Raw genomic sequence first — 26355 nt, forward strand, 5'->3', positions numbered from 1 at the left:
AGAAGAAATTTACGGGGAAGGAGAAGCGGGGAAAGGGAGGGAGAGATTCACCTTCGCATCGCTTAAACCCGGGCTAGGCCAGATAGACCAACTTTCTCTCTTTCTCTTATCCTTCTTCTTTCCGTATCTTTGCCTCTTCCTTCCCTGCCCCATCTTTCTCTCGGACGTATGTATCATTCCGTTAGTATCTCGCGCGCGTATCGTGCGTGCTGCGTTCGTGTTTCCACGTGTCCACGTGTACACGGACCGATCCCGCGGTATTCACGCAAGGATTTATGGCGCGTCCACTCATTCATAAAATTTTTATTCAAATTTAGACCGTCTAGACGGCGCGCGATGAGGAACCGGACCGCCGCATGAGGGAGGACGAAGGTTCGGGATTCATCGAGATGTGTCGCCGAGAGAGACTCGTCGTCCGTACTTATCTCATCAATTGATAGCTCAAAATCTTATCTGAACGTTCCTTATTTTCGGTGATGCATTTGATTCAAAAGAATTAATAGATCGATTCAGAATTTACAACTGCTTCAAAAGATCTTATCTTATAAATGTTAAGAAAGAGAGCTTTTTAGTTAATTAAAGCTTTGAACTTTTTCTCATAATTTCAATTACTAAATGCTTGTACAAAAATATAGTCTTTGGTATGTAAAGGAAAAATATCTCCCTTTCAAACGTAATGTTTTGTTCTCTTTTAAGATATTAAAAAAATATTTTAAAAAAGTTAAAAAGTACTTATTAAAAATTGTGCTTTAAATTGATGATTGGGGAATAATATTTGACAGAAAATGAAGGGGGAAAGTTGGGAGATATCTTTTCAGATATCCTCAGATTGCTGCACGTCGATTAAGGATTACAAAGCGAGGCGTTACACGCTGGAGAACGCCACGCTTCTTCGCAAAAAAAAGGCTCGATCCGTGTCTCGCGCGTTGTTTTGGAAATTAACCGCGACGATTCGCTTATTTCTGCTTTTACAAGCGCGGTGCCACGGTGCCTTAACTTCACTGTGTTTTCTTCATCCTTTTTCCACGCCTGCATGATTCGTCGCTTCTTCGTCTTCGCGCGCGCGCCCGCGCGCGATTTTGCGGCGACGAGGACAAGTTATTGGCATCTCCTTTACGACATCGGCTCGATAAGCATTCTCGCCGCAGACGTTATATACCTCACGCGAGATAATTTATGCACGCGCTGCGAGATACGCGTGATTATTCCGCGAGATAAGGGCGTGGGACGCGGAAATTATGAACTGCTGTACAGCCGATCGCAAAACTCTCCACCGTGGCAGGAATCAAGCCAACGTTCGCCGTACGGAATTGTGAGAGATATTATTACGGAGGCAACATCTTTTCGTATTAAGTTTTATTAAATTACACGACTGCGGTTACGGGCATTTGTCTTAACAATAAGGCGCCTTTGTATGTCAGACGCTCGAATATCACTCTTAACGTCATTCAAGAATGCATGAGGATTCCTTTGCGCTAACGTATGAATATTATACGAGGGTACGGAAATAATTTTCTTGTTGCGATTATTCTCACAAAGATTTCGCATTCACTTTTGCGGGGGACATTTGTCGCGTCGTTTTTCGACCGACGGTATCCCGTCGCACTGCCCACGCTTACATCTTGATTCGCGAGCGTTAGCGCCGTAAATAATATGTCCCTGCCTCTCCCTCTTCCTCACGGAATTTTATCGGTGGCCAGCCATATTATGTGGGGCGAAAATTTAATGGTTAGGCAGGGCGTTACGTCCGACGAGAATAATGGTCGAGCACTTACGATGGATATGGCGGATGTTTCATCGAAACCTCGTTTTACGAATGGATCTCGAGACACAATGCGGAGCAATATTTTTCGAAGGTTCTTTGACTTTAGATTTTCTTCGAATTAAAAACCGATTTGCTTACAAAACAATTAGATTGAAGTCGATTAAAAATCGATCTACTTATTCGTGGGAAAAAATCTTTCTTCCGCGGTGAGAAATGTCCAAATGGATGTACGCGTGCGATTTTCGAAAAGGAGGGAAATAAAGGAGAACGTATGCAAGAAGGCGGAACGAAAGGGCGAACGAGGAAAGAGAGGCGCACGAGGGATCATGGTGAGCGGGCGTGTGCGATCTCCTGTGTAAAACCCCACGGGTCACTAACTAAACCAATGAGACCGTGCTGGGATTAAATAATTCATGCTGGGAGTGTAATCCGCAAATTTGTTTGGGATTACGAACGCGCCGCGTTTGCGCCGCGTGCGGTCAAACAATGACTATCCTTCAACACCATGATCCTCGTATTCCATTCCTTTTTAATATCTCAATTCGAAAAGCACCGTCCGCACGTTTGTGGCCTCGCACAAAGTGAATTTGTAAAACGTAAAACATTCACGTAGCTTACTCTCGCAAAATATTCTCTGTTCCCACATCCGATAATAAATTATTGCCGATAATAAATTAAAGAGACGCAATATACATTTTTGCAATGCAAAGCTCCAAACCCTTAGTTTTTATTAGGTTAGCGGCATATTAAAAAAACGCAAGCGAATCGGGTCCAATCACAATCAAAACGTAAAAGCAGTACCAAATCAAAATTGTTTTCTTACTACTCTTAAGTTTTTCTTTATGATACTAGTCTAAGTCTTTAAAACCAATAATTTTCAATTGTTTAAGCGAAAAGTTAATTGCGACGAGCTTTAAAATGAGAACAATAATCTCAGAGCAATACATTTCTTTTAATCCACTTGTTTTTCTGCTATTCGATGTGCGATCGAAGAAATTAATTGCGTATCGACGGTGACTCCCGAGACAACGCATTGGATTCGTCGATTTGGCTCACAGAGACGCTTTAGAAGCATGCAAAAGGGCGCGGGAACGCATGGATGCACGGGGGGTACATCGGACGACATACGGGGAACACGATGTCCCACATACTCTCTGTGTGTCCGGTCACCCGTTGCCTGACGTCGGGTGCGACCTCCGTTACTTCTTTGGGTGACGAATAAAGGCGAGATGGGGGGTCCCTCGGACCCCTTTTACTTTTACCCCGGCGGTTCTGAGGATAGAGCAGCCGTTCTGCATCGGGAACGGAAACACAAGTACTAAATGTGTAATGATCGCTAAACGATACCACCCTGACTCTCCAGACCTGAGCCATATCTATAATTTATTTCTCGAGTATTACTGACGTTCGTTAGGATTCTGTTACGAACGATCTCCTGGGTATTTTTATTCCAAAAGTAATTTAAAGATTATGGCATCACTGAAAAGAGTTTTGTTGAATTAATTGGAAATCTGGTAGGTTCAACCAGAAATCTGATAGATTCGACCAGAATCTGATTGATTCAACAAAATTCTTTTTCCAGTGATGTTATAGAAGAGAAAAATTCATATAACGAAATATAGCTAGTTGTTTTACGTAATGATAACAATAAAGATAAAATGACGAAGAAAGCACATCTATTATAAATTACTATATCTATAATTACAGATTTCGCTTTCGTCAATTGTGTGATTTTTAAATTGCTTGAGAGCCACAGTTCACAGTATTAAAATCTGTAACCTTGTATTTTTTTCATAAATTCCGCGAGCTCGGGAAATGTGAAATGATTCGTCTGACAGCTAGATTCGAGTGATTTGAGTTCGGGCTCTCTTTATGAAAAAAACGTCGGCATATTTTCTCGCCGATTTGCTCGAAACAACCAGGTGGCCGCGCGCCAGTTGTTTGCGCGCAACCGTGCCCGACAGGGCAACTATACCACGCGCGAAAAAGGAGAAAAAAAAAGGGAGCAAGGCGGACGAAATCATCGAGTCGGCTGTTAAAATTATAGAGCGAAAGCGGGCGTCGCGATGCCTCCCAGGGCGACGCGGTATTCAGTCGCGGGGAACCCCCGCGAAGAACCGCGACAATGGCGCCCACCACGAAAACGAGAGAGGGAAAGAGAGTCTTCCTTCTTTCCTCGTTTGTTCCCCGTTCGCCCCTACCTTCGCCCAGTCACGGGGGGTCCCCGTTCGTACGCTACCGGTCATTCGGTTGACGTGGACGTTTGTATATACGATCGCACGAATTGCGATCTGGCGTGTGTACGCGCCTAATCATGCGGCAGCGAGGCCCTGTTGATCTCCTTTCGGCTGCCTCGGAGTCGGTTATGCCAATCGTTGGCTGAACTCGACTAACTTTTTCCTCTTTACAGACAGAGCTGTCGCAGGAACAGCGGGAATTTGTCAAGTCGCTGAATCGAGAATATATTCATGTTCGGTACCTTTATTAAATAATCTCCGTCCGTTATATTTAAGGATTAGGAAACTTAAATCTATCAGGATGCAGTCACATCTTTAAATGTTTATGATAACATTCTTTAAATTGCTAGGATTAACAATTGTGTAAAAAGAATTTAGATAAACGTTTATTACCGTTTATAGCTATCGCGATCGTAAAGACGTTTTTACTCACATCAGTATGTGTCTTTACCGACACCGTCGGCGAACGGTTTTGACCTCGCGTTTACCCTTTCCTCCGGATTGTTAGCGAAATTGCAGAGAGCTGCATTCAATATCGGCGGGTTCGGTCACGAAGGCTCCCGCGAGCAACCGCGACAATGAGCGCCCGTTCGCGGGGGGTCTATCCGTCCTGCTGGATATTCGCTCAACGTGGCGTACGTGCCACTTCCGTCTTCTCTTGTATGCCGATGTCACCGGAAAATGGCGGATTACCTCATTATTATAACGACATCTGGTATTATTAGATTCGTTTATTCCGGAACGGTGCAAGTCTCTGCCAGTGCCTCTATAATGTGACCATCAACGTGTATTTGTATTTTTAGGCTAGATAGGCCAGAAAATATTGCTGACTATTAAAAAACTTACTTTGTACGACTTTTGAAGATTTAGCAAAGCAAGTGAAACGAAAGATATCTAAACGAGCTCGAACTAATGAAATATTAATTGGAAACCTTTTAATCGGTCACTTTAATCATCCTCGAAAAGTGTATATATGTGCATTTGGATGATATGAACAATGTTGAAAGTTATAACGGATGGGAGAAAGACGAGAGAAATGACAGAAGACAGTACTTGTCGCTTCGGCGCGTTTATCACGGCCGCTATTGAGGCTGCCAATCGACGTGGAAATTAATATGCGAGAGGAACTCTCAAATCGAGAAGTGGTGAGAGTCCTACCTTTTAGTCAGCCCGCTCTTCACCGTTCGTCGTCGCTACGCGAAAGCTCAAAAGCGCGGAAACGTACCTTCATCTCCGAGAAACCGGTGCCGTCGAGTGGCACTTCGCGCACGAGTTGCACTCGACTCGAACCTCCCCGAGCCTCCGGCACGAGGCCAGATGTTTTCGAGCACTCAGGAACTCTTTCGCGCGTGCGTGCAGCACGCGCTCATTCGCGCTTCCTGAAAGCTGTTTTTCGATTCGCGCGACAACAATCGCTTCGCTTCGTCCCTCCAAAACAGGGCGGGTAGATAAGGGAGTTCTCGTTATATCTCCGCTGTCTGATCGACCTTTGCCGATTAGTTCAGAACCATTAGTTATCTTGTCTCTCCTCTTTATAATCGCATATTGTGATTGTCAGTTTCGACCTAATTTCGTTATCTTGATAGAAGCATTAACCGCTAAAATGATAAACAGATTGCGAGTGCTCGTAATGGATGTCTATTACCGTTTCAATAGCTATATTCTTTTACTCCTTTTTATGCCTCGTCATGAATATTAAAATAATCTTAAGTAGTAAAATGTTTTTCACGTGTGTCAGCCATTAATAGAGATAGTCCAATAGATAGGAATAGTAACACTCCAAGTTTTGTATCAACACACTGGAACCTGTCGGTACCTTGCTTTAGGTTTATATACGGCAAGAATCATTGCGATATTGTCTTCCATTCGAATCGATTTGTTCGGGAACAATCGAACGAAAAAAAAAAGACAAAAAAGAGAGATGGAAAGGAACACAGGATGATTTCTTACGGCATCTATATCTAGTGTGCGTACGAATTCATCGAGTCGGTCCATTTCCAGCGCGGTGGGTCCGGCAGATTGGGACACAATGACTTATAAAGCGTCTTCGAGTGAAACTCATCTGCGCGTCCGCCGGGCAACAATGCTGCGATACAATGATACACCTCTTCCCCGAGCAACTTCTCCTTTTTGGCCGCCTCTCTTTGCCGGCGCCGAATGCACGAGGAGAATCGTGCGGCGCGTGATGATATGCGCTCGTACTAATGGGGATAACAAAGCGAAATGCCGCTTTACGAGAAACGGTTATTCTCCATTTAAAATGTACAGATCGATTGTCTGTGCGATAAATATTGCCGTCACTCGCAGTAATTAACGTTAATTAATGGCAGTAACTAATAACAATAAGTTGACCTGACATTGTAATTTACTAAACTGTCATTTGTTCCTTTGAAAATACATTTTAGTACATTTTCAGTATATTCTGTTAATCTTTTTTTTACAAAGAAGAAAAACATTTTAACAATGTAAGAAATATTAACTAAAAATTATATTCAGTTTCTGATTCCGTGGACACAGTATATGGTTTCGATCGTTTGGCCTCTGTACAATCGGAGAAGAGTTAATTCAAAAGTTATATAAATGATATAATAAATGATATAAATTTTCACAAACTTACGAAATAATAAATTTACTTCTTTCTTTTTGGACATTAAGGCCGGGAATAACACAGGATGATAACATCGCGTTCGCCTGTACGTGGCAAATAAAGTGACAATCTATTATTTACGACACCGTACATCTTTGGTTACTGCCCCAGAAGCGACAACACACTTCTGTGTTCAGATAAAAATTTATTGTTACACCTTGGTCCGTGCAGCTACATATCTTCTACCGTGGAAGGAACACACTTGGGACGCAATAAAGAGACCCATAAATTCCTCTATGGATTACCCCTTTATATCGAAACGTAGCTGAGAACATCGAAAACGTGAGTGTCCTTTTTGAAAGCAATGCGTAAACTACCTTCAATTGTTAAACGAATTTCACCTATCAAGTGAAATGTAGAACGTACGTTTTTTTTCTTTTTTGTAAAAAAATGATCAAGCAAGTAAATAATTCTTTAATAAGTACAATAGCGAATTATGTATGAATAATACAGAATAAGTAAGTATTGACATTTTCTATCATCGAGTTGGGTCTTATGCTCTTAATAATAATTTTTGTAAATATTTTACACGTTTTACTTTTTAAATCACATGCCAACTATTCTTTTTTAATATTTTAAAATATCTTTCGTTATTAATGTCTCTCTGAAGTTTACGAAACTGAAGAAAAAGTGTAAAAAGAAAGATCCGTGATTATCGTTGTAAAAAACTTTTATCAATCATCTATTTACATGTGATAGGAAAAGGTGAGTTTAAATTCTGTAATGATAATTACTCAACATTTTTTTACATCTTTTCTTTATAATTTCATAAATTTCAGAAAGATATTAATGGCAGAAGAATTGCCAAAAATTTGAGAATTTTGGACACGTGAGTCAAAAGATGTAATGTTAGTGACATATTAGTAAAAATTATTATTAGGTATAAGTTACAATTCGTCGCAGGAGAGAGAAACCGTTCATTCGAAATAATCATGAATTCAAAAAACTCTACACCTATTTTCACCGTAATTTTTTGCGTTGTGCGGCGATTTTGTCGCCTTCCGAAAGAGCGCCGTCTCACATGGCTTCTTCGAGCGACTGTCGGCGCGAGTTCGTGTTAAAAGGTCCGGGTCCTCCGTTCTCGCGATGCCAAGTCACGCCTCCCGTGGCGCTTGTTGTCATTGTCAGTACCCGCAATCACGCAATGATCAACGTACCTACGCGAGCGGACGGAGGATCGGCGATCCTCACCGAATCGATCCTTTTTGATGAACCCACCGGGCGGGATATATCAAAGGCCTCGAAAGTGTACCGCCGCCGCGATTCCGTCCGTGACGGCGACGCGATGATCGAATCATCACGCGCCAGGATGACACGACGAGCGTGACTTCCTGTCGAAATCGTATTTTATGAAATCGAAATAATTGCCGGCAATAAGACAAACATTCAATCGGCACGGTCTACTTTGAAGGAATCGATCGATTTACTCGCCTATTCGCGACGATGGCACTGACAAGCTGGCATGGGAAACGATATTTACGATCTTTCGCACTTCTTTTATATTCTGTGTATTTTCGATTAACGCCTTAATTTGGTAAAGGAGGTCATTTGGCATAGTCATTCTAAAGTGGCACCCTCTTATTGGAATCTAAATCCCCTCTAAGTGGAATCTAAACATTTCATTATATTGGTACTGATAAAAACATAATCTGCTTAAATAATTAAAGAAATAAAAATCAATAATTCATGCATTGATGGTTTAAATAAAAATCAACAGTATATGCATTTATGGTTTTTTGGGGGAAATCTGCCAAAAATAAATTTTTCAAAAATGAGAATAAAATTTACATAATTCTAGTCTTTTAAATTAATTGTAAGTAAACTTTGTTGTTTAATATATAAAAATTAGAAATGTATTTTATTATTTCATTAATTTATTTTATAGTTAACTTCTCCACATGTCTGAATTCTGCTATTATCGTCTATATACTACTTCAGTTTTGAAACCTAATTTCTTGTTTATTTTTAGTTACCTTGCGAAAACATTAATTATTATAAAATATAAAACGTGATTAAAACTGCTAAGCTATCTGGCAAAAGTCTCTTTTTAATTTGCATTAATGTTTTTAAAGTTTTAATTCTCGTTTGAGAAATATTACTTAGAAGTAAAGTTGTATGTCAATATTGGTAACCTTTCTTTACGATATTCTTTTAAGTTAACATGTTTCCCGACATGTTTATTTTACATTACTTATTGTTCAAGTTACATAATTGAATTAAAATAATATATTGCATGTGTGTAGTAATATAATACATAAAATAAAATTTATAAATTTTTTTAGAATACATCATATTTAATTTAATTTAACTCGACTGTTATATTAATTTATGAGAGAGGTAAATAAAAGAAGTAATGTTTGCGTTAAACATGTTAACACATATTCACTTATGAATCGCAGATAAGAATGGCCGAAATATTGAATATAAGAAGATAACTTATGTAAGAAATTAAGCAATTACTGTTTAAGAAGGAAGAACTGTCTCTCTGAACGCGACAGTTGGTTGATCCACTCTCTTTCTGTGGATTAATTATTTCTTACGACAACAATGTGTAATGGCATGCGCTGACATAATTATACTTGACAAAGGAGCTGAACGGTGCAAATGAGAAATGCAAAAACAAGAGATCATGACCCCCGCGCGGGGTAACTTCTCGGAGACGCCGTCGTTAGTTTCTTCATCTCTCGACGGTACTCAGAATACACACGGGTGAAAGAACCGGAGACTGTAAAAGTCGATTGTCGAGTTCCCGCCCAGCGGCGCCTCGGCCAATCGGAAGCGCATGCCGCTCCCGGCTGGTTCCTTTTTTTTACTCTTTATCGGTCGTTACACCGAGTAGTTTTCTTGTCTCAACGCCATCTTAGCCGGTCGGACATTATTGTCCAGTCTCATTGATTATTCTCCAGGATCCGAGACCGAAATTGACCGAATCTTCATTCTCGTTCTTCTGTCTTGGACATTTTGGATGACTCGTCGCTTGCCCCTGCTTCAACGCTTAATGAACTCGATGGAGCGTGATCCGATTACGCAGAAATGTGCTTTCCATGTTCCAAAAATACTAAACCCGGGTCCCTTTCGCACCACTCGAGCGGAAACTCGACAATCGACTCTTACAGTCGATTGCGACTTTTTATTCGATCCGATATAAGAAGTAATATCGATTAACGAAAAACGGCATTAAAAGAAAAAAAAGTTACGGTGTTCAATTATCGAATTATATCGCGCTGCGATTTAAATGCCCGACTCATTAACCAAATTATCTTTAATTATACGAGTACGAGTGTCTACCATGCATACCACGTTTTTAATTAAAGCTGCACGGCAACCTGAAAATTAAACGATCGTTATTGCAAGTAAGAAAATAATGTTCCCGACGTGATCACATAAACTCCGAAATTCATGCAGCCGCATCCACTTTCCTCGCGATTGTCGCTTTGGTCTGTTAGTTCGCTAAACCTGGGCGAAAGTTTTATAATTCACTTGATATATTTGAATCGTCTTCTCTCTACTCCGATTTGCTTATCTTATTGCAACAAATGGCGAAAGCTTACACTAGCAAAGGCAACACTGCAGAGGAGAAAATATGATTTTAATTTATTTAATTTCTCTATCGCAGTAATTAAGTTTTAATTTCAATATCAGCATGCAGTGCGTCTGTTACTTGTTGATTAGTTTTCAAGACGATTAGATGGTTCTAAATATCACCGCTGATCATTTGATTCCATCTCATTATCTGTTTCCAAGTTTTACTTATTTCGATTTATAAATTTCCATTTTTTTTATTTAGTAATGGGATCCTCTGTTAATTAGAAAAATACTTATCTGTTTGATCTATCAGGAAAGGGTGCCCCGTAATTCTAAATGTCCTCCGTTTTCTCCTGAAAAACTAGGTCCGAGCTTATCTCTTTGTCTCTCTCTCTCGGAATAAAGAAAAATCGAATGCAGAATGTACTAACTGGCGGACACGTGCACCTCCTCGAATACACGCGCGTCCCGCAACGGACCTACTTGGCTCCTCTATTCTCTCGGCCATGCAACGGATCGGGCCCCGCGGCGCGCACTTACATCGTGAGAAAGATCTCCGACCGCCGCGGCCTGTAATTTGCACTTCCGTTCTCATACGAGGTCGTACAATGCGCCGAAGACGATGACGACGACGGCCGCGGGACGCGGCCGTGCAGAAAGGCGGGCCGGAAGCGGGGCCCCCCAGCGAACTGCCCGTCGTTCTCATCAGGTGTTCCGAATTCGACTTTCGGGCACCGCGACATTCGCCGAGGGGGTAACCCGATGCCTGGCGCAGGTGCCCCGCATTTGTTCCACGCTGGAACAATTGGCGTGCGCGCCGAAGGAAGTCCCTAAACGTCGCGAAATGGGGTCGAGAGGCGACTTTTAGTGCCGTTTCCGAGGGGAAACGCGCCCGGTCGCCTTTTCTCTCGAACGCCGCCGGTGCCACGGGAGAATCGAAAACGATTTCTCGCACCTCAACGAGAGAGCGAATCTCAACGACTGTTTTGGTCTCTCCAACGTACTTTGCCGCACGTGCTCCGTATTGTGCCCCTCCTTTTGTACCGGATTACTTATTGCGAGGCTGCGGACTAGACGAACGATTTTCTCATCTAACGCGATGACTTTAGGCCCTTAATACCGCGACAAAAATTGAGTAACATATATGTGTTAAAACACGCTATTGAATTGAAGTTTTTTTAAAACGTGCACAGTTTCGTTTATTATTTCTAAATTGTTATAAATAGATTATTTCTCTTCAGTAATTTTACTGACACAAAACTTAATTATTGAACGACCATTTTACTTTGGTAGGAAATTCATTATTTTTTAATAATAATAAATACTTATGATATTTATTATTCTTAATCTTTTTATTCTTTTATTATTAATATAAATTTTTTATGTTATCATAATATTGTATTATCAAGTTCTTAATTATAAATCATATTAAATGTTTATATGCATAAAATGTAAAATATTTAAATTTTATGATAACACGTTGTTAATGATAAAATACATAATTGTAATGTTTTTTTTTTGATATCGCGGAAGGATTAATTAATTCTATAAAAAAATGTTAAAAAATTGTTTAATTTTGCAAAAATAATAAGTACACACACACACACACACAAAACAATGATACCTAAATAATTAAAAGCTTAAAAAATAATCGTGATATTTAATAAACTTTTACGTGCTTAATTTTTATGTGTCTATGTTTTCAGAACAAAAGTTTAATAAAAATATTTTTATTAGAAATCCTGTAAATTTAAATTATAGTATTTTGTGATTAGATCTTTTACCTTGATTTTTACGGAACTATTTTAATATTATAAACGAAATATCTTTTGTTATTTATCACGTATTACAAACTAAAAGATATCAACTTTCAAGTTGGAGCCTTAATTGAAACACGTATGTTATTCATCAGCAAGTACATTTAACAAATTCGTTGATAATTAATAATTTGAATGGCGTAATAAAAATTAGATCTGTCCCTTACTCAGACCCTATTGCTTGTCGTTATGTTTACACATAACGTTAGTGTTTGAAGTTTTAAAATAATGGACCACTTTCTTTTGACAGATTTCGCTCTTGAAGCTCGTGGTACTCGAAGAATTTCGTTCCCGGCTTTTGAGTCTCTCGCGCGCCTTTCCTCGCATACCGTTGGCCGATGCAGCCTCTAAAGAAGGTGAGTATATTAAATTCCACGATATACTTGTCAAGGCGTGGTGCTGCTTCGGGAGGCCACCGTGCTGAAAACCCTTCGGCGACACACCATCGCCACACATCACGAGACTTTGCCCTTCGTCCCCTTGCCTGTTTGCGTGGCCTCCTCTTTTTCATTCCCGACTTCGCGGGGTGCAAAACCGACTACGAAGCCACGCAGCGCCTAATAACGGCGTATTAGCTTCGTCATCCGTGATCTCAAAGCGATCCGTTTTAACAGACTCGCCAGGAACGCCGTTTTCGCGCCGAGTCTCGCAACGTTCCGCGAACGTACGTGTTAATTAATTATTATGACAGTTTTGCTGTGGTATAAAGAACAATAACGAATCAAGAGTTCAATTCAATACAAATTCAAAAGTGCAGTCGCACTTAAACGTATTTCAAATTTAAATTAATAAAGATCTTACCTCGTTGTCGTACTTTAATCCGCGACAAATGGCAGATATTACGCGCAGAACTTTGCTAATTATACAAATTACAAAATTTAAAATAATTTTAAATAAGTGTTAATTATATGTTCTTTAGAGAAATAATTATAAAATCCAATAAGGTGAACTATCTTCAACAAATTATCACCTTTATCTCATATACGAGTTACTTGTTTTTATTATTATCTTAATATTCGATTCGAATATTTTTAAATAAGACAGGCATGAAACAGCAAGTGCAATATGTACGAAACCACGATGACAAGGATGAAAATTGATTTGTCGTAGGGTCAGTCTTGTAAGCAATCCAGTGAATCTCGTGGGAAGTCATCGTAAATATGTGAATCCGATCCCTCGTGACTCGAATTTCGTAAAGCAGCGTGAGCCGAGGCGTAGTTTTATGCCTCGAAGCGGGTGTCGTTTGTGTCTCGCAAAGAAATCGGCGGAAGACGACAAATCGTTATTCAATGTTTATTTTTGTGAACTCGGAGAAGGAGGTTCCACGGAGAATTGCTACAAATTGTGACGATTGTTGGACGCAATGGGAGTTCGTTGCCGTGTGTCTTAATGGCGGCCGTGGTTTATTCTGTCTCTCCCTTAGCGTCCAATGAGCGATGGATCAATTTTCGTAAACCTTTGGTGACAGTTCAGCTACCGTTTCGATTTCGGACGCGATAAAGAATGCACGGAGGTGCGCCCTGTTCGGCGCAGAATCCAGCAACAGGTTGCAGACCATTTGACGCTGTGCGTTATCCTAGATGATTTATGAATCCATCGGGAACTGCAATGCAAATTTTCTTCTTTCACACCTTATTGCTCCCTACGCATCGCGATCGCGCCAGATAAGAGGGAAAGTTAGAATGTCAACTGTAGAAGGATTTGCGATCACGGCTTAAATTATTATAAATAGCGCGAGATTGACGACTTTGATAGAGCCTGAAGAATTTTTACTACAGAAATTAGCAAAGGGAAATTGTCGCAAACTTATTAAATATGTCATTTATATAGTTATAATACGTAATGATATCTTCCAGGCAGTTTTCTTTTATTGAAAAAAATTAATCTAAAGAAATGAAATAACATTTTAAATGGTGTGCACGAAATTTTTGCATCGAGCAATTTGAACGATATGAAATTCTAAATCAAATTTAATTAGTTGCAAGTGCGTTTTGTTGATCTTTATCTTAAGATATTTTGAATTGTTATATATTAGATAATAATTTGGTTACGTATTATAAAGTAAAAAAAAAAAGTACACTGAAAAAAAAATATATCCAATAAGATGTAGTTGTGGGCTGCCAACTACAAATATACTCAGTACAATAATATCTATTGCAGTATTAACATTGTACTTGCATTAACAGTAAATATTATTGTATTGAATATTTTATGTAGTTGGCAGCCCGCAATTACATATGTTATTGGCTATATTACTTTTTTTTATGCATATATATTTTTTTAAAAACAGATATATTGTCAATATGAATGCATAAGTTATTATTAATAATTTAAAACATATATATATACACACATTTGAGTGATATATTATTTATTTTTTATTTGGCGGCCAGAAATTGACTTCATATAATAGGCAGTAAAGACATCGCGTATTGGAGTAAGATGAGGATCTCTGAGCACGTGGGAATTTATATAATTAAGTTGTATATACATAAATATTATAAAATACATGAGCCGCGAGCATATTAGGGGTCCTTCTTACATGCTCATTCGCGGCGATAGTCCTGAAAATATCGAACATAAGCCGGGGCAGAGGACTCACGAAAGGCGACAGGTCCGATGTACGGGAAACAATAAAAGTAAAAATCTGTAAGATATGTGAGTAATAAAAGTGGACAATGGTGGGGCAAATTAATATTAAGGTGAGCCTGGATACCCGGGGGCTGCATCGGGACTGCGGAGGAGAGACCCCGGCGTATTCTGGACGCGAGAGGGGACCTCTCTCGATCGAAGGTAGGTGGGAAGGGAGCTGAGGATCGAGTAGGGACAGTAATTTATCAACCGTAGATAGGAATCTCTACGGTCGCGTGTATGAAATCGGCAAAATATTGTCCGTTCCCTTAGGTCCCGATCGATTCCCGATCGTACGATCGGGACGATTTCTCGTGCCCAGGAGAGCGATTCTACGTTATCCTGGCCTGTGACGAACAAAAGTGCTGACGCGACGCGAGTAAATTCGCAATTTCGGTCGAGAAGCCGCGCGCTTCCGACGCGGAAACCGGGAACGGTATGGACAACTGTTTCGCCGGGGGCGCCGCGCCAGCCGAAAATGCCAGACATACCAGCGGGCGCGCGCCCAGACGCCGCCTGCTTCTCGTAGAGAGAAATAATGGGAGACGAGGGGAAATAAAGGATCGTCCGCTCAAAGAGTTGGAGCTCAATGAACGGATCGGGATGTGCGCGTCTCGGCCCTTTCGCGGCGCACAAAGCAAGACCATCTACACGCGGACGTACGAACGCTCGACGTACGCGCTTTTTGTTTTCTCTCTTCCCGCATACTCGCTATATTACGTAAACGCTGTTATGCAAAACTTTGGGAGACAATGACTCTGATGTTGTGACACAAAATCGGCGAGTAACGATGGACACACATTCGCTCGTAATACAATGTGTTCGGCTGAACATGGCACATCTCGTATGCGCAGTGGCGTATTGAATAAATTGGCAGATCGCGCACGGATACATCTGAATTGATCAAACGGTCTTGTAACATGCTACAACTGGCTCACTAGGGTGAGCCTGGTGTAAGGACAATGTAACAACCCACTGGTAATAAGTAGCAATTTGGTAGGCAAATCTTTAAGCGTCCCGTACGAGTGTTCTTTGTAAATCCATGCAAAGTACATATTTCCATCCATTCTTTTCGAATGTGCGTACTAAATATTTATTAGCATATTTTTTTTAATGTAACCAATTAAAGAAGATCGCCAATACTAGTAGATTTCTTAAATAGCACTTTTTATTTTTTGGAAATTAAACATTGCACTGTATTAAAACTGTTAAAAATATGAAATTAGATAATTAGAAAAATAAAAGTCCACAGTTATATATTGGTGCTTTTTTTTATATAAAATCTATTGAAAATGTATCTAACGTATCTAATCTAATTTTTATATATAGTTGTGTTACACGTTATGTCGTGCAAAACAGCATAAGGTATTTTATACAATCGACAAAAATGTTTTACATCAAAACGAAAGACTTTTAGAAATTGTCATATACATCAACTTATAAATATTTTCTACAAATAACTCGTGTTAAAGAAAAATAAAAAATTGTAGTTAGTGTCAGTTTTGGGGGTCCAATTTTTCTGATGTTTATTTTTGGTTGTGTTGTGAAACATTAATTACTACAAAATATGAAATAGTATTATAAAAATACCATTTAGAAGAAAATATTAAGGTCTTGTGAATGTTTAAAGGATATCTTAAAGATATTTCTAAAAGATGTCTAAAAACCATATTGACAGATATTTTTAAGATATTTGTCACATATGATGTCTTTTAGATTTCTAAAAGATATGTTCAAAATATCTTCAGAGATATCTAAATTTAATTTTTTAATGTTCCATATGATATGTATTAAACCACAAAATCATAACTTGAAATAATTTAAATAGATTTTAATTACATAAGAATAACAAATAAAATTAAATAAAACTTTCAAGTCTTAATAGTTTGAAAAAGTTCGAAAAGAGAAACAAGGGACACGTATAATTTGTAGTACGTGACACGAAGTAAATGAAATAGCTCGCATTTGTACAGGCTCGTAGAATCTCTGTATTATCACTTGATAAGCAGGTCGCTTGTTTCGATAAAAAGGGCCGAACAAGAAAGATTACATTTTCTGATTTGATGAGACAAATTAGATAATCAAGTTAGAAACATCTATATCCACTTTGAAAGTAAACGGAAATAGACATTTAAACAGACGGTAAACTCCCAAGTTGCCCGTTTTGATAAAAAAAACCGAGAACAAGAAAAGATTACATCTTCTCATTAGAAGGGACAATGCTAGAAATACTTTTACCCTCGAATAATGTATTTCTCTTCAAACGTATTCGTATTTTTGGCGTTTCCAACTCTATTCGGTTTGTGTTCTACACCAGAAGATTTAATCTTTTCTTGTTCGCTCCTTTTTATCGAAACGAGCGACCCGTTTATAGAGCGATAACACCTAGTCAAGGGAGGGAGGAAGGAAGAGGGTCTCACGAAACGAGTCCGCACGATAGCGAACTTGTAATTCATTTACTTCGGTCGCGTACAACAAATTATGCGTGTCAACACACGCATTTGGATACTTCGACGGGATGGCGGGCCTCCTCCTGGCGAGAGACGAGACTCCGGAGGAAAGGACGATGCACACACGCGAGAGGAAATGCGATAGTAGTGGTGGACCGGCGGGGGCGATGGAGTCGTTTCGATCGCATAAATCTCGCGTATTCGGCTGCGTGGCGCGTCGTGACGGGTTCTAACGATATATTCTGATATAATTAAAACAATAAATAAGATGGCGTCCCACCGCGAGCACCAGGGGTCGATCTCTAGTTCGGTACCTCCGGCTTTACCCCCGGGCTCCCCCGCGCCCGGTCTGCCTCTTTTCCTCCTCGCGTGCTTTCGGAAATTACGTTCGCGTACGCGACTCGCGCATGCTGTTCCGTGGCCTCTTTTTTTCTAAGGGTAACCGGACACGAGTTAAACGTATATCACGCGACTAAGGGAACTTTTTCGGATTTTCGGTTTAGGATCCTCTCGAATCGTGACGTAATCCGAGCCACGGCGCTGTTTGGAAAAACAGCGAATAAATCGCAGCATTGCTGCAATTGCTGAAATCTAATATGCCATACGTGTTGTATTGGATTGCGATATAATTATTTGATATTTGTCACAAATATCTAATCCGTAATTACGATTCTTATTCGAGGAGAGAGGCGATCACGTCGTATCACGTAATTATTTGTTTTCTATGTCACTCATCGTCCATCAGCAGCCGACTCCTAGATCGTTCCTTCGAGCTCGCTAAGGATAATTTACGAACGCATACCTGCGCGTTCGCGGGCTCGCGAGCCACGAAGAAGCGTGACCGAGGGCGTGGCGAGGCTTAATTACTGCTTAAACGGGAGTCCTCTCCGCCCACCAAAGTATAAGCTATCATAATCCTGCGATGCCCCTTCGACCTCGACCCATTATCTACCGGGATGTTATAGTTGCGGGGGCTAGCCACGCCGAGCAGGTTGGCCACTGGTAAATTACACGTTAGTTTTAAGTTCGACGTATCCTCGCGCTTACACATCCGTTATTTATCCCTTCTTCCTCCCTTCCAGATTATTGGGCGGTTCGATACTTATCTTTAAACTTTGCAATTATAATTTACGGATGCATCGAAGGAATTGTTAACAAATACGAAGTAGATACATGTTTTGAATTGAATAATTATTGTTGCACGTCAACAATTTCCCAATATAATACAATGGGATGTGCAATGAAAGGCATTAATTTAATTTTGATCGTAAAATTACCTTAATTTGTTATCCCAGTTAATTTTTTCTCTTTTGAAATAGTAACTCAATTTCTTTTTTTCGAAAGATTTTATCTCGCTTTATTTGACTTTATTTGGCTGTTTTTTCTAATTTCCCATTTCTTAAGTCTGTTACTGAACCTAAGATTAATTAATAACTGTAATTTATTATAAACAACTCACGGAGAGAACAATTTTGCTAAAGTATCTAAAAATTTAGCTTCAGATCTGAAAATAATTGTGAAAGCTGTTATGAAAGCATAATGTAACAAGTTATGATATTCTAGCAATTAGCTTGAACATAATTAGTAGAAATACAATTTTGATGGTTTAACAAAATTGTTTATAATTTGGATTTAATTAAATTTTTAGATACTTTAATAAAATTATTCTTTTATGCACATATATTTAAAAGAAATGAGAAAAAAAATTTATAAATCTCATGAATTAAAATTAATTATAATATATTTTTTCTCAATTTTTTTATCAGTTATTATCTTCTTAATATACTATTTAACGAGGCTGACTTTTTCAACAATAATTTTATTATTATACTCTTATGACGGCTCTTTGTTGCGAAGAATACGTATAGTGGTGTTGAATAATTCATAATCATCCTAGTTACACTCTTTCGATAATTTTTGTTTCCAAAACAGATAATTTTCTATACTGAATTTATCGTCGATATGCGGGTTTCGTGTCCCTCCTATAATGGAAGCGCTACCCTTACGGATGACACGGGGAAAGTGAGCTTGAGTAAAGTGGTCAGGCCAATTGAGTGGTAATCGAGTACATCCCCTAGCAAACTTGATCATCGCGGATAACAGACTTATCTAACTGCCAGTGAATTAGGATGTATTGTAAAAGAGTCGTTATCCTAATCATTAATAGCAATGGTCATCTGCGATATAAAGTACTGTGCTCTCCCCTCATCATAATTTTACTTTTTTTAATGATGACGAGGGAGCACGATAACTTAAAGCAAATTTCTTTCTTGCAAATAACCGATTCTTTGTTTAATTAAAAAAATTATAAATTTATATATAACTTTACATATTAAAAAAAAATAGTATAACATATTTTAGTTTATAAATTTTTTAATTGAAAAAAAAAATCAGTTGTTTGTAAAAAAATTGCTTCAAGTAATCAACAATAAAGGAAAGATTATTAAGAAGAAATAAGAAACATGTTCCATATTAATTTTTTTCTTTTTATGTTGATAATACAATAGTTTAGTCGATTATAGTTTAACCAATTTTCATATTGAGTTTTTTATGACAAAGTCGGATGTACTTGCGGTATGTTAAATGAATCTTTATAGATGGGTAGAATTATGAAAGGATGAAAAGTACTTAATCTCTCTTAAGTACAAGTGATGGTCGCCGGGCAAGAAAACTTTAATTATACAATAATTAAAAGCGCCAAGTTTTCCACCACGCGCGTTTCCGTCTATCTTTTCCCTCGTCTTTCGCTCCCTACTTCTTTCTTTTTCCTTGATCTCTGTTCACTGCCCCGTGTAATATACAACGAACGCGATAAATTAATAAAGCCTGCTCGGTTATCCACAGCGCCGCGTTGTTAATTTCGTGATGTACGTTCGCGCTGAGTTTGCGGAGCGATAATAACTTTGTAATTAAAGAAGAAAATACGACAACCACTGCCCGAACCATTTTTTTTTGGAGCTGTCCAACAACAAGGATGTAGGATATTATCTCTTGATATTAAATTTGATACTAAATTTGAGAGGATCGGAGCAACACGCTAAATCACGTAGAATATATTGTGGCTAAAAAAAAAAAGAATTATGAATTACTAACAAAGTATAGCATTTTTTCTTGTGATTTTTGAGTTTATTTCTAAGTTATTTCGGGAACAATCTACTCAATTTTTTTTGATTATCTATAAAAGTAAAAGATATCTATAGAAAAAAGTTGCCTACTGACATAGGCCTTCTGTGATTTTCTTTTTTCCTCTCTTTTAAGAGGATCTACCTGAATTCAAATATTTTCCTGAGGACGCTTGTCATAGAAATAGTAGTTGTACAAAATTTATTAACCGGAACTTTTGTTAGATTTGTTTATTTCTCTTCAGTAATTAGAAAAAAGTCGTCAGTATCAACATAGGTTTTCTAAAGTGGCAGTCTTTTATTTGTTGGAAACTAATGTTGCACTTTATTAATACATAAATATAATACACTCTGCTTAAATAAATAAAGAAATAAGAACATAGTTTAAGCATTTATAATTAATTTTTTCTATATAAAATTTGCAAAAAACACTCTTCAAAAACTAGAATAAAATTTACACTTAATTTTTCTTTTGCAAATTGTATATTTTAAATAATAGTAACGCGCAATAAACAGCTCTTACACTGGCAAGATACTGGACAAAATTTTCTAGTAGTTATAAAATCTCAGTCACAAGTCGAAGATGTCGCCAGCAAAAGGTTAGGAGAAAATCTCAAAGGTGAAACGTCGCGAGGGTGAAGCGCAGCCAGCGCGCATGGATGCAAACAGAGAGAGGACTAAACGCCCCGCCGCACACGTGCGATCTTAAGCTTAAGCTTAAGACGGGATCACGCAGCGGGTGTTTAAATGCCGATATAATCGCTGCACCGATTCTCCGATAGATCCTCGTCGTCGATATTTTGATTTCATTCTTCGTCCATTAAGGCCGATAAAAAAATAATATAATTCGTGCAGAGGATCAACGATGAGACGACTTAGGATATTAAACTCAGAATCGATTGAAAATTCGGGATGATCTATCGGGCAGGTCCATCGCATTGGAGAGCTTATCGTATTTATTCGACATTGAGAAGTACCTTACGCATGAGACGATAATCCCGGAACGAATCCGTTTCCGGCTACGGAGACTACTCGAATTTCAACGTTGTTGGTCTCTTGAGGATTCGCTTGTTACGCGTCGAAGAAAACGAAACACCGGGTGCCGTAAAATTCGTTAAGAGGTCGACGCACGTTGGCCGTGATTATAAATTCAGGCTGAAACTTATAATCGTGTTTGTTTTAATTAGAACCGCAGCGTGCGCCGGGCTCATTTAGGACTTGGAGTTTTGCAACCAACTCTCCCGCGTTCCTCTCCTCTCCTTGCATAGCGTCGTTCCCCTCTCTCTCTTTCTCTCTCCTTTCACTCTCCCACTCTCCCACAGCTCGCTCGCCTCCGTTAATTTCACGTGAAGCATTAGCGCGTTAATAAACGGTTATTTATTGGCGCGCTCCCGCGATCATTTATTCCTGCGTCTCGCTGCATTTTCCGAGCTTGTAGCCTTTTCTACCTCTTAAATTAGGCATCGCTTCGCGTCGAGGAAATGCACCGCTCGTACATAAATCTACGCGCGTTCGTAGCAGGTGATGCTTAATAATTATACATATAACCATGCCGAAGCAATGTAAAATATTTTGTTGTACGAGAGAAGCTAAAATACAATATCCGATAAATGATGAAGTACTTGAATTATTATATATTACAATGATATAAAATGGTATAATCTTAATTAATTAAAAATCTTTAGAATCGATTAATATAGATGATGCTTAATAAATCGTTCTGTAGGATAGTTAAGTCGAATTATAAAAAGATAGTGTCTAATTTTACTAATTTAGCGATGTTACGCATATCACTATAAAAAAATGTAATTCGATTATCACTGTCGAAATTTTTACGCTTCAGCCTCGCTTGATGACAAGCAGCCAAGATACGTCGCGTATCACGCTATTCTTCACTCAGAACTATGTTTCAACTACTTATTTGAGAAACTAAGAGGGTTGGAGGGGGAGACAGATTTTCCGCGGATAAATTTCAAATCGCTAACAAATCCGATCTTGCGCATCGTTCGCTCGGCAAAATACGCTTGTGCAAGGCTCAGCTCCGCATGAACGGAACCCTTTGGCCCTGCTGCCGAATCAGTGCACCATATCACATAGGATACGAAGGCAAGATCGTGTGTAATCACGTGCGGATTAGAACGACGACATTTTCGTTGAATGACGTTGAATGACAGTACCCCAAGGCATCCACGTGTGTGTTTAATTTGCCGTTTCGATTCTTTTATATCTTATCTCGAGCGAGAATTTTGTAGCAATATATACATTTAATGTACTGTGAAGATATAAATTTTAAAAAATTAGAAAGCGGATATTTTTACAACATTTTTAAGAAGTCCTACAATGATGCTCAAATATATATAATACATTTTTGTTTATACAAACGCTTTAATTATTAGAGGTAAATGTACATATTCACATTTAATTAAAATATATATACTTTTAGTGACAGAATTTAAACATTTATTATTACAAAGGAATACATTATTCTATAATAAATTGGTTAACTATTTTGGTACAATTATAAATATCGAATAGAATTAGAAATGTACATTTTTACTATCTGCAAATAAAGAAATCGCTTACCATATTAGCAAAATTAAATATTTTGAGCTAGAACATTGATAAATAAATGATTTCTTGAATTAAATAATAATATCTACATATTTCTAAAATCTAAACAGATATCTTTTTGATCGTTACACAAACTTCATTTGTGATATTTTTATTATCGCGTTATCATAGATGACAGTACCGAATTATCTCTTCTGTTTTACCGAGTAATTCAAGTTTCCGCTTATATACCGATAATTGGTAAGTATATTATGTATTAAAAAACTTTATTATTATATCATTTTATGTTATATAAATTTATAAATAAATATAATAGGTATATAATAATTACACATTTTTATAATATATATATAATTTTATAATATTCATAATTTTATGTTGTTTGGGAAACAATACATACCGACAGTTGTTATTTTGACATATATAAATGTAAAAAATATTATAAATGTATTAAATTAACGTCAATATCTACTCTTAAATAAAAATTAAAATTACATTACTTCATAAATAATTTTTTAAATTTAAATTATTGGTAAATTTGTTGTTTGTTTATTCATTTATAGCAGTTACAATTTTATATAAAAAACTATTTTCTATTTCTCTATTCTTTAATAATTTTAATTCTAAAAGTTTTTTTTTTATTTTTTCAAGTAATTTTATTTAAAAATATCTAATAAGTTATATTATGTAAGTATTAGGAATAAATATTTATTAAATAATTTTAAATTAAGTTTAGAAAAACCTTTTTAAATTAATTTTTTTTATTAAACATTATGTAACATAAAATTCTTGAAATCTAACTCATGAGTTATAAAATTTTTAATTAAAAATTTGTTGGAATACCGATTTGAAAATTTAAAAATTAATTTGTAAAATTTTTTAAATTAAACATTTTAAACTTTTTAAATATAATTTTAAATTAGTTTCTTAATTTTTTAATTTAAACATAAAAATATATAAAACAATTATAATTTAAAAATTTTTAATAATTCGAAATTATAAACATAAACATATTTATTTTTATCCGATTTTAAATTGCATCATAAAACCGCAGCTTAAGATTTAATTTGAAATTTAATTTCACTTTTGAAATGCAGTAGTCTGTATTGTTTCTTTGTCAAGATGTGTAAGCCTTTTCGATAATCTGTGTTACAATAAATAACAATTTATGATCTTGTTTTCACTGCGTGCATGATCTGCCATGATTTGACCAGCCTTTACGTGTTGGAGAATTGCAGTTGTAGTTTTTTTTATTATTTTACGAGCTAAACTTGTGACAATTTTAGACGAGCGTAGACGGACTACGAGCTATGGTGAATCATACGCCGTGGGACCCTGACTTAAGGCATTAATCTATATCTATACTGATATTTGTTATTACTTCCGTGTTGTAAAGAATAACGATTTTATTAGAATTGTCACCAAAGAAAAATCAATCGCAATAGCCTAGAAAATAATCAGTTTTATTTCTACAATCATTCTCTCATACAGTATAGATATAAGCAAAAATATAAAAACTTTAAAAAATTAATAATCTTACAATTATAATATGTTTACATGAAGAAATATTATACAATTTTATTGATAAAAATATATTTATTTCTATTCAAGAATAATTTTTAAGGGTAGAAAGAAAAAAATATTGAATAGAAAATAATATCTTCAAATTAAGAATTTGAATTTTTGAATTTTTTACCATTATTATCAAAATAATCCTATATATTATAATTGTTCATATATATAGTTTCTTTTAGATGATTATTTATTATGCTAAAATTTAAAATTATCACTTTTTTAAAGAAGTTTTTATTTTCTTGTTTATGTAACGATGATTGTTAAATTAATAATGTTTTTTTCTGTGTGGTTTTGCCACACAGAAAAAATTAGTATCTAAATATTTTAATAATTTTTGAATATTAAAATGATATTGAACAAAATGGCTATAATCAATACGTATAGAAGTATACGTAGTCGATTACTACAAAAGCAAACATTTATCCATCCCAAAGTATATTTTGACTTGAATGATTTTATCTTTCAAAAATACAATTTTTTTCCTACAAAAGTTTCTAAAATAAGATATATATTGTCGCTGTAAATCATATTTTACAGCTTTTATCAATCATTTCGGGTATGTAATATTTATTTTATTATTATGTATTTCTCGCATAGATAAAAATATTTTTATTGGCTTATGTGTGCATGTTGAATATATTAATTACAATAAAAAATTTAAGTAGACACGAAAATCATATCTGAATCGCACTTCTTGTGCTATATAAGCGCTATATTTTACTAGCAAGTATACAGACTATAAGATACAAGCTTTAGTTTCAATAAGCATAAAAAGATGCGAGTGTCATATCTATCATTGACTTTTACCATAATCTTTGTTATGGCGATCTTGTACGCACCTATAGCAGAAGCAAAGTCCACTTCTGAAGCTGATGCAAAACCATATTTAAGTTTAGTAAGTATTAGTCTTTCTATAATTAAAGTTTATTTTGTAATTTTCAATATACATGAACTCTGATAATTCTTGTAGCGACGTTTATGTATAAGTAGAGTAATCTAAATTGGGTCAAAAAGTTAGGTAATTTTGCGTTTTGTAATTTTTACAATAGTTAACGATTAAATTAATAATTGAAGAGAGAGACCGTCGAATGAACGTCAATCCATCTGTAGACCTATTTTGTAACTCTTAAGGACAATATTGATATCGTTATACTGTTGTTGCGCAACTTTATTGTCATGTATGATAAGAAGTGCGTTGTCGTTAAGAGTACAGAATCGTACTGCCTATTGCCTAATCCAAGCGCGCGACAAGGTACGACCGTGAAGATCAGGCAACTTCAGCTTTAGTAATTAATATTTTGTTAATAATTGTGAAAAATGCAAAATTGTATAGAACAGGACATCAACGTTGCCATGAAAATTATCAGACATCACGTATAAATGAAATAATTTTATTTTTTAGGTCCATGATATGGTAGTAAAACCCATGGGATTAGATATAAATTCCTTATTGGTAAGTTCCCCTATGATAAGTATGCAAACAGTATACGGATTAAGCATCAATATATTAATATTAATGAAATTGTGTTTTTTATTTAAGGGACTAAATAAATGGGAATAAATAAATGTATTATCATTGGAATAAAATTCAGATGAAATTTACAATAAAAAAAACTGGGAAAAAGGTTGCACTAGAAATATGAGACTATACAAAGGATGCACATAAACGATACCATTTTTCTTTTTAAGTAAAAATATAAATTATATTTGTATATCTCTGTTATATTTTTTTATAATTACGCGATGGAAAATAAACAACAATTTACATCAATATTAAATTTTATTTACAGGAGCTTTATAACATTTCTAATTATGGTTTATTATCTTGTATTTTTAATATTAATTTTTTAATTATATACTCATTAACCTTTTTATTTTTTCTAGAATAAAATTTTTTTTAGTTTATTAATTTTTATTAATTTTTTAATAACAAAATTATATATGGATTTCGGCAAAAAGCGAAAAATGTGAATTAACGATAATTTTTGTATTCAAAATTATCAACACTTACTAAG

The 26355-nt window shown here is 36.5% G+C and overlaps 1 protein-coding gene and 1 long non-coding RNA gene across 2 annotated transcripts in view; both read left to right on the forward strand.

Moving 5' to 3' along the window:
- Nucleotides 1-26355, forward strand: part of LOC114255327 — a 190696-nt gene that overhangs the window by 108479 nt on the left and 55862 nt on the right. The window contains exon 5 of the long non-coding RNA XR_003626617.2: nt 12242-12347. This is a non-coding gene — a long non-coding RNA (uncharacterized LOC114255327). The remainder of the gene's footprint in view (nt 1-12241; nt 12348-26355) is intronic.
- Nucleotides 25035-26107, forward strand: LOC105837207 (U-myrmicitoxin(01)-Tb3a). Its single transcript, XM_012681787.3, has 3 exons — nt 25035-25235; nt 25743-25793; nt 25881-26107. The coding sequence occupies exons 1-3, from the start codon at nt 25116-25118 to the stop codon at nt 25899-25901; spliced, it is 192 nt and encodes a 63-aa protein (XP_012537241.2). The 5' UTR covers nt 25035-25115; the 3' UTR covers nt 25902-26107.

Source organism: Monomorium pharaonis, chromosome 3 (genome assembly GCF_013373865.1).
Source record: "Monomorium pharaonis isolate MP-MQ-018 chromosome 3, ASM1337386v2, whole genome shotgun sequence".
In the NCBI taxonomy this organism is placed as follows: domain Eukaryota; kingdom Metazoa; phylum Arthropoda; class Insecta; order Hymenoptera; family Formicidae; genus Monomorium; species Monomorium pharaonis.

Bases quoted from the DNA above. Each gene is read 5' to 3' on its own strand.
- LOC105837207 (XM_012681787.3), top strand. From the start codon at position 25,116: ATGCGAGTGTCATATCTATCATTGACTTTTACCATAATCTTTGTTATG. The intron at 25,236-25,742 runs GTAAGTATTAGT...TTTATTTTTTAG, and splicing joins CAAAACCATATTTAAGTTTA to GTCCATGATATGGTAGTAAA. The intron at 25,794-25,880 runs GTAAGTTCCCCT...TTTTTATTTAAG, and splicing joins TAGATATAAATTCCTTATTG to GGACTAAATAAATGGGAATA.